Here is a 9,604-nt window from a genome sequence, read left to right as displayed (position 1 = left end):
GAGGTCTGGGTTTGATTGATCTGGATTAGGAGATGTTACTGACTGACCTTGGACTGTACAGAGAGCCCGGAATCGGTTCACTGCAGCCATCATGTTTTCTGTCATCCATATCAAAAGTAATTGCATTTGTTTATTTTTCTTATGTTGTTATTCATATCACTCTGACAAAGTCTGGGTCGAGAGATCTGGCTAAAATGTGGTCTGACTAGTAGCCTGAGTCCAACAACCAACAACTAAGCCTGAAACTAAATTCACAAACTAGAAGTAAAGGAATGTTAAAGGTAAAAGGTTCATCCACCCATCCATCCATCCATCCATCCATCCATCCATCCATCTTCCTCTTATCCGAAGTCAGGTCTCAGTGGCAGCAGGCTAAGCAGGGTATTCCAGACCTCCCTCTCCCCAGCAACATTTTCCAGCTCCTACTGGATCCTGTGGCATCCCCAGACCAGATGGGATATATGATCCCTCTTGTGAGTTCTGGGTCTTCTTCTCTCAATTGGACATGCTCAGATAACCTGTAAAGGAAGGCGCCCAGGAGGATCCTAACCAGAACCACCTCAACTGGCTCCTTTAGACATGAAGGAGCAGTGACTCTACAGCTGAGTCAAGACCCCCTGCAGAGGAAACCCATTACAGACTAGAGCTCCTGTAGGGTTATCGTTACTGCCCTCGTTAGTCCTGGAGGAGTCACACCTCCAGTACCTACCACATCCACGGTTCCTTCAGTACTCATGGTTCTGTAGAAAAACAACTACCGTCACATTTTCAGAATTCAATTTGGTCCTGAAGAACCAGTTCTGGTGACAGACCCACATTTACAGCGGGGAAAATAAGTATTGAATGTGTCAACACTTTTCTCAGTAAATATACAGTATTTCTAATGGGTCTTTTGACATGAAATTCTCACCAGATATCGGTAACAACCCAAGTCATCCACACATACAAAGAAATCAAAACATATATGTCCATAAATTAAGTTATGTGTAATAAAGTGGAATGACACAGGGAAAAAGTATTGAACACACCTTCACTTACACTTATTTAATATTTAGTGGAAAAGTCTTTGTTGGTAATGACAGCTTCTAGACGCCTCCTCTATGGAGAAACTAGTGGCATGCATTGCTAAGGTGTGATTTTGGCCCATTCTTCCACATAAACTGTCTTCAAATCTTGAATGTTCCCAAGGCCTCTTCTATCAACTCTGATCTTCAGTTCTTTCCATAGATTTTCAATTGGATTCAAGTCGTGTGATTGACTGGGCCAGTCTAGCAGCTTTATTTTCTTTCTCTGAAACCAGTTGAGTTTCCTCGGCTGTGTGTTTGGGATCAATGTCTTGCTGAAATGTCCACCCTCGTTTCATCTTTAGCATCCTGGTAGATGGCAGCAGATTCTTATCAAGAATGTCTCGGTACATTTCTCCATTCATCCTTCATTCAATTATATGAAGTCTGCCAGTACCATTTGCTGAAAAACAGCCCCACACCATGATGTCCCACCTCCAAACTTCACTGTGGGTATAGTGTTGTTGGGGTGATGTGCAGTGCCATTTCTCCTCCAAACATGGTGTGTGCTATGACATCCAAAGAGTTCAATTTTTGTTTCATCTGACCAGATTATATTCTCACAGTATTTCATAGGCTTGTCCAAATGTTGTACATCAAACTTTATAGCTTCAATGTGCTTTTTCTTCAACAATGGAGTCTTGTGCGGTAAGCGTGTATAGAGGCCATGGCGGTTGAGTGCATTACTTATTGTTTTCTTTGAAACAACTGTACCTGCTAATTCCAGGTCTTTCTGAAGCTATCCGCGAGTGGTCCTTGGCTCTTGAACAGCTCTTCTGTTTATTCTTTTGACTCCTCTGTCAGAAACCTTGCGAGGAGCACCTGGTCGTGGCCGGTTTATGGTGAAATGATGTTCTTTCGACTTCCGGATAATGGCCCCAACGGTGCTCACTGGAACATTCAGAAGTTTAGCCATCAGTATGTTTTGCAACAATAAGGATGCAAAGGTCTTGAGAGAGCTCTTTGCTTTTACCCATCATGAGATGCCCATTGTGTGACACCTTGGTAAAAAGAAATCTTTTTATAGGCCATCAATTAGGACTAAACCAGCTGATATTAATTTGCATTGATAGGGGGCAGGCTAGCTTTCTAAATACTGACAGATTTCAGCTGATTTCTTGGCTTTCCATGCCTTTTTGCACCTCCTTTTCTTCATGTGTTCAATACTTATTCCCTGTGTCATTTCACTTTATTACACATAACTTAATTTATGGACATATATGTTTTGATTTCTTTGTATGTGTGAATTACTTGGGTTGTTACCGACATCTGGTGACAATTTCATATCAATAGCCCCAGCAGAAATAAATTTACTGAGAAGAATGTTGACGCGTTCATTATTTCTTTTCCCCGCTGTATGTGTTCTAGGATTACTGGACTTAATGAATATGAGCAAAGCAGGAGAAGCAGTCAGCAGGTTCCATTTGGAAGTATTTAATCTTTGCTGCAGTCAGTCAGGTGTGAGTGGTTACAGATGAGAGCATGAGGAAGCAGACAGTCAAATTCATCATATTATTAAATATATAATTTTGTGAGAACAAACAAAGAGATCAGATGTTCTACTGAACAAAAACATAAACAATGAAATTAACGACTCACTGAAACACTCAAGAACAAAGGTATCAAGGACATAGAACAAAGAACACTCAAGGCACCTGTGTCACCTGTCCAGTTAATGCACCTGTGGTCCTGCTGCTCTTCAGCTCAGCAGTTGTGACCTCACTTCCCACAGTGTGTGTTATTTATGTAAAAATTAAAAAGAAAATGCAGAAATGTGAGTGGGCATTCTGTGACCAGATGAGCTGTTCGACATTTCATGTTTCCTGACTATGTTTTAATGTATGTGTAACCGTGGAAACAAGAGGTTTGTCTTTAGCTCCTTCATGTTGATCCTTGATCTGATTCATTCATGAGATCTGCCTGTTAGAGTTACTTTGTGAAATGCTAATCAAGGTCCATCAGGAACGTAACACAAACATCTTTGATGCCGTTGTTCTCTACAGGAAGATGACCATGGACTCTGACTGAAAGCTCATCTCAGGAGAAAAACATCACAGTGAATTTATTGTAATGAACTGATGATGTGAGAAATGAAAACAATTGAGTGTGACTCAACATCACCGCTGGTTGGTGTGAAATGCATGCTGGGATACTCGTCTAAAGGTTCTGATAAAAATAAATGGAGTGAGACATCTTCAGGTCTCCTGAATGTGGGCAGGACTGATGATGATTCAGATGGATTCAGACTGAGAAACACCTGTGGGTCTGATGCCTCATCACACTGTCTCTGACGTCCTCTGACTGGAGTGAGACAGCAGGGTGACCTTTGACCTCAGGCCTGATGATGAGCAGGAGTAGGACACATTGTTCCCCAGAGAGGACGATCTGTCTCCAGAGATGCTGTGACAGCACAGAGCACTCCTGGCCTTCTCTCTGAACTCCACCGACACGTAATAGAAAATGAAGGGGTCAATGCAGCTGTTGAAGGTGCTAACCGCTAAGCTAACCATGTAGGGGACGTAAAAGTCCTCGCCATCTCCGTCCACCAAGTTGTCGGCGTAGGTGAGTAGGAGAAGGACGTTGCTGGGCAGCAGACATCCGATGAAGACCAGCAGGACCAGCACCGTGACCCGGATGGCGTGACTGTAGCGCTTCCCCTCGGCCAGTAGGGTGTGCAGTACGGCGCCATGGCAAAACAGGACAACCGCGAAAGGCAGCAGGAAGCAGACGGAGAACAAGGTGGCGAAATACGGTAGGAAGTAGTTCTCCTGCTCCTCCTCAGGCAGCGCGTCATGGCAGGTGGTGATCTGCAGCTCGTCCAGCACGTAGGTCTGCTGCGACACCAGCAGTGGCAGCATGGCGGCCAGCACCACCGTCCACACCGCCGCTGTCATGTACAGGGACATCCGCTGGCTGCGCAGTGTCTTGGCGCCAAATGGGTGAACCAAAGCGATGTATCGGTCCAGAGCCACAAGCGCCAGACACAACACAGACCCGTACATGTTGCCATAAAACATGGCCATGACGACGCGGCAGAAAGCTTCTCCCAGCTCCCAGTGGTTCCCCCTGAAGTGGTAGACGATACGGAATGGCAGCACCAGCAGCAGCAGGCAGTCGGCAGCCGTCAGGTTGATGAGCAGCGTGGTGGACGGCAGCGGTTTGGTCCTGAACACCAAGATCCACAGAGCCAGCAAGTTGGAGGGCAGACCCACGATGAAGGCTAGCAGGTACAGGACCGGCAGGTACAGATTTGTGGTCGGAGCCTGGATCTCCTTCAGCTGCTTCTCCTTCAGAGTGGTGAAGTTGCAGGTGGTCATCAGCTTGAAGGCCCGCAGACCTGCAGAGACCAGAACACACAGACTGTCTTTAGACTTGCAGAGACCAGAACACGTGTCAGACTGTCTTTAGACCTACAGAGCCTAGAACACACAGACTGTCTTTAGATATGCAGAGACCAGAACACACAGACTGTCTTTAGACCTACAGAGACCAGAACACACAGACTGTCTTTAGATATGCAGAGACCAGAACACATGTCAGACTGTCTTTAGACCTGCAGAGACCAGAACACACTAAAGTGGTGCATTCAATAAAATTTAATAAAAAGTTCTCAATTCAATAAAACATTTTCTCTTCAATAGAACATTCTGTGTTTAATAGAACGGTCTCTCTTTAGTAAAATGTTCTGTCTTTAATAAAATGTTCCATCTTTAAAGGAACGTTCTCTCTTTAATGAAACTTTCTCTCTTTGACAAAACATTCTCTTTAATAAAACGTTCTCTCTTGGATACAACATTATGTCTTTAATAAGCATTCTTAATAAAATGTCCTCTTTGATGAAATGTTATCTTTTTTTTATATATATATTTTTGGGCTTTTCTATGCCTTTATTTGACAGTACAGTAGAGAGAGACAGGAAATGGGGAGGCAGAGAGAGGGGGAATGACATGCAGCAAAGGCCGTCCGATGCAGGACTTGAGCGACTGCAGCGAGGACTGTAGCCTCTACACATGGGGCGTCTGCTTAGACCACTACGCCACACGACGCCCCCCGAAATGTTCTCTTTATAATAAAATGTTCTCCCTCTGATAAAACATTCTCTCTTTGATAGAACGTCTTTTGTTTCAGGGACTAAAAGTTACCAGGGTCCTAACAAAGACAGAGAAATGGGAACATACACACCTGAATCTGACTGTTGAAATCTGTCTCAGACAACGACCAATAAAAACACCTGATCCTGATTTGACCCCGCTGGGCGTCTGACCTGTCTCTACCTGTCCATGTGTTCACTTGAGGAAGAGAAGAAAACTTACGGACGGACATGCCGGAACATTCCTCTGCAGGTCGAGAAGAGGGAGAGACGCTGCAGACTGACCACAGCAGAGAGACGAAGACCAGAGTCCCAAAAAACACCCTCATCTTCCTCTTCTACTTCTGTCTCCTTTTCTTCTTCTGGTCCGAGTCTATCTGATGCAGCGGTGGTGGCAGTCCTCTTCTTCCTCCTCTGTCAGTCCTGTGGTTTTACAGCAGAAGTGCTGGCTGTGAGTGTATGAGCCTAGTGTGTCTATCTTTGTGAGGAACAGAACATTAGCCCTCAGCAGAGTCTGTGCCTGGTTTTTACTTCCTTGAGGTTAGAAACAGGTGTTCAGGAATGCAGTGTGTCCTCACAAGTACAAGTCCCACTGTATTTATGTTTTTTCCTCCCATGCTGTGATTCAGACTGATGGAAATGTTTATATATTGTGCTTGGCTTCATCAAACAGGAAATGTGATTGACCTGTATGTCACTAAACTCCGCCCCTGAACAATGACTGTCAGTCACAGCTCAGCCCCCCCCCCCCCCCCCCAGCTTCTATACAGAGCAGCAAAATGTGACACAACCACCAACAGAGGTAGGAAAACTACAAAGAGACATAAAACAACTACAGAGAGACAAAACAACTACAGAGAGACAAAACAACTACAGAGAGACATAAAACAACTACAGAGAGACAAAACAACTACAGAGACAAAACAACTACAGAGAGACAAAACAACTACAGAGAGACAAAACAACTACAGAGAGACATAAAACAACTACAGAGAGACATAAAACAACTACAGAGAGACAAAACAACTACAGAGACAAAACAACTACAGAGAGACAAAACAACTACAGAGAGACAAAACAACTACAGAGAGACATAAAACAACTACAGAGAGACAAAACAACTACAGAGAGACAAAACAACTACAGAGAGACATAAAACAACTACAGAGAGACAAAACAACTACAGAGAGACAAAACAACTACAGAGAGACAAAACAACTACAGAGAGACATAAAACAACTACAGAGAGACAAAACAACTACAGAGACAAAACAACTACAGAGAGACAAAACAACTACAGAGAGACAAAACAACTACAGAGAGACATAAAACAACTACAGAGAGACAAAACAACTACAGAGACAAAACAACTACAGAGAGACAAAACAACTACAGAGAGACAAAACAACTACAGAGAGACATAAAACAACTACAGAGAGACATAAAACAACTACAGAGAGACAAAACAACTACAGAGACAAAACAACTACAGAGACAAAACAACTACAGAGAGACATAAAACAACTACAGAGAGACATAAAACAACTACAGAGAGACAAAACAACTACAGAGAGACAAAACAACTACAGAGAGACATAAAACAACTACAGAGAGACAAAACAACTACAGAGAGACAAAACAACTACAGAGAGACAAAACAACTACAGAGAGACATAAAACAACTACAGAGAGACAAAACAACTACAGAGACAAAACAACTACAGAGAGACAAAACAACTACAGAGAGACAAAACAACTACAGAGAGACATAAAACAACTACAGAGAGACAAAACAACTACAGAGACAAAACAACTACAGAGAGACAAAACAACTACAGAGAGACAAAACAACTACAGAGAGACATAAAACAACTACAGAGACAAAACAACTACAGAGAGACAAAACAACTACAGAGAGACATAAAACAACAACAGAGACAAAACAACTACAGAGAGAGACAAAACAACTACAGAGAGACATAAAACAACTACAGAGAGACAAAACAACTACAGAGAGACATAAAACAACTACAGAGAGACATAAAACAACTACAGAGAGACAAAACAACTACAGAGAGACATAAAACAACTACAGAGAGACATAAAACAACTACAGAGAGACAAAACAACTACAGAGAGACATAAAACAACTACAGAGAGACATAAAACAACTACAGAGAGACAAAACAACTACAGAGAGACAAAACAACTACAGAGAGACAAAACAACTACAGAGAGACATAAAACAACTACAGAGAGACAAAACAACTACAGAGACAAAACAACTACAGAGAGACAAAACAACTACAGAGAGACAAAACAACTACAGAGAGACATAAAACAACTACAGAGAGACAAAACAACTACAGAGAGACATAAAACAACTACAGAGAGACATAAAACAACTACAGAGAGACAAAACAACTACAGAGAGACATAAAACAACTACAGAGAGACATAAAACAACTACAGAGAGACAAAACAACTACAGAGAGACAAAACAACTACAGAGAGACATAAAACAACTACAGAGAGACAAAACAACTAGAGAGAGACAAAACAACTAGAGAGAGACATAAAACAACTACAGAGACAAAACAACTACAGAGAGACATAAAACAACTGAGACAAAACAACTACAGAGAGACATAAAACAACTACAGAGACAAAACAACTACAGAGAGACATAAAATGCTTAGCTGTGTGTAGTTGATTGTAGTTGATTGTAGTTGATTGTAGTTGATTGAAGTTGTTTGTAGTGGTTTGTAGTTGATTGTAGTAGTCGTTGCTGTTGTTTGCTTGAGTATATACATTTACATTAATTTGTGTGATGTATAGATGAGGTTCAGTTCTAGTTCCACTGGACAAGAAACACAAAGGTGCATTAACATTTTACTGACCGTCATGACATGACATATTAAGTCATTCATTCATTTTTGGAGAATGAGCCACTGGAGGATCGAGGGATAGAGAGAATATTAAAGATCGAGTGATTTTGAAGACAGGAGGTTCGACCGCATGGAGAAAATATTTCTGTCTCTGCGGCTTCCTGTCTGCACAGCAGTTGATAAGCAGGTTTCCTGTTCCTGAAACACAGAAATATCTGTGCCGTTATTGTTTCTGCAGTAAATCAACTGTGCGACTGCTGCTGTCGCCATGACGACAACAACAGACAGAAAGTAAAAACACATGAAAACACGCAGGTCCTGACTGATGGTCTGATAGATGTTCTGACAGTTGTGTCGTGTGGAGACGCTCTGCCACAGCTCTATTAAATGTCAACAAGGATTGCAGTCTGCTCCTCTTAGTCTCTTTTGTTAGTGATGGATGAGTGGTGGGACAGTGAAACTGAGTGAACCTGGAGCTGCAGTTACAGACTGAGTCCACCAGGTGTCAGTCCTGACCAGTCTTCACCTCCTGCTCCTCCTTCTCTGTGCTCCTCACACTCCCCTAATGTTTTCATGTTGACATCAAACTTCATCCCAGCCATCAGACTGTCAGCACAACCAGCAGCTGCAGGAGACCAGTTAGTTACTGGTAAACACATCACTAACTAATTTGACCACCAGATCCTCTGATAAACAACGGCAGAACATCTGGACCAAAATCCCCTTCGAAACTGGTCATTAACATATATAGCTGCAGACCTGATGGATCATATTAGAAATGATTTAAACACTGATGTGAGTCTTTAATCAAACTGATCAAAAGTCAGACTCTGTCTTCATTAACTGTCTTAATACTGTTAATGATCAATTTATTAATGGATCTCAGTCCAGATGTGCTGCAGCTGTTTTCTAGAGGTCTCTGTAGAGACTTGTAGCGTAGGGGAATTAAATAGCTACTGAAAGTGTCGTTCGCCAGACAGGAGAATAATAAAACCATCCCAATCCTGTCATTTTTTAGAAAATAAAAGGTATAAATAACTTAGCAAGATAACCCAGTTATGGGTAATAGCCTATTACCCTACACACATGCCACATGAGAGAAATAAACACCATTTACCAAAGCATCTTCATGAATTAAATGTTATTGGAACCAAAGCATAGTCCAAACGATCAAAGCACCGGTTCCTTGGTACTACTGCCACTCTTTTTACTTTTATGTAATTCCCTGTTTTCTTTAAGAGGTTCGGTAGATTGTCCAGAAACTGGATTAAGTTTTTTTTTTTTAAGTTATCTCCTCCTTTTCACTCTCACTCCTCTCTGCCCTCCTCCATGCTGCTCTGTCAGACTCTTTCCCCTCCCCCGGCTCACAGGTGTGTCTCATTGAGCTCCTCTCCTACTTACCTCTCTTCCATTTCCTTTCCTTCTGGGAGGTAAAGGGCAATGCTGCTCTGTTTGTATTTGCCCTTTCTGCCACAGACTCTTCAGATGTTCAGTCTGTCCTTATGAATGTGTTATGACTGATCTATGAAGCATCAGTGAATCATTTATTAACCATTAATAAA

The 9,604-nt window shown here is 42.2% G+C and overlaps 1 protein-coding gene across 2 annotated transcripts; it reads right to left on the bottom strand.

Moving 5' to 3' along the window:
* Positions 1–2,347: 2,347 nt before the first annotated feature.
* Positions 2,348–9,526, bottom strand: si:ch211-132p1.2 (proteinase-activated receptor 4). Of its 2 annotated transcripts, XM_056383105.1 has the most exons (3): positions 9,444–9,526; positions 5,378–5,577; positions 2,348–4,401 (listed from the first exon to the last, which is right to left on the bottom strand). In XM_056383105.1, exons 2-3 carry the CDS (start codon positions 5,481–5,483, stop codon positions 3,341–3,343), a joined length of 1,167 nt encoding a protein of 388 aa, XP_056239080.1. In that variant the 5' UTR covers positions 5,484–5,577; positions 9,444–9,526; the 3' UTR covers positions 2,348–3,340. The 2 variants fall into 2 exon arrangements, with proteins under 2 accessions (XP_056239080.1, XP_056239079.1); XM_056383104.1 differs by lacking the exon at positions 9,444–9,526 and having other exon boundaries at positions 5,378–5,818.
* Positions 9,527–9,604: the final 78 nt, after the last annotated feature.

Source organism: Seriola aureovittata, chromosome 8, assembly GCF_021018895.1.
Source record: "Seriola aureovittata isolate HTS-2021-v1 ecotype China chromosome 8, ASM2101889v1, whole genome shotgun sequence".
In the NCBI taxonomy this organism is placed as follows: Eukaryota; Metazoa; Chordata; class Actinopteri; order Carangiformes; family Carangidae; genus Seriola; species Seriola aureovittata.
This window is presented reverse-complemented; position numbering and strand designations above follow the sequence as displayed.

Bases quoted from the DNA above. Each gene is read 5' to 3' on its own strand.
- si:ch211-132p1.2 (XM_056383105.1), bottom strand. From the start codon at position 5,483: ATGAGGGTGTTTTTTGGGACTCTGGTCTTCGTCTCTCTGCTGTGGTCA. The intron at 4,402-5,377 runs GTAAGTTTTCTT...TGGTCTCTGCAG, and splicing joins ATGTTCCGGCATGTCCGTCC to GTCTGCGGGCCTTCAAGCTG.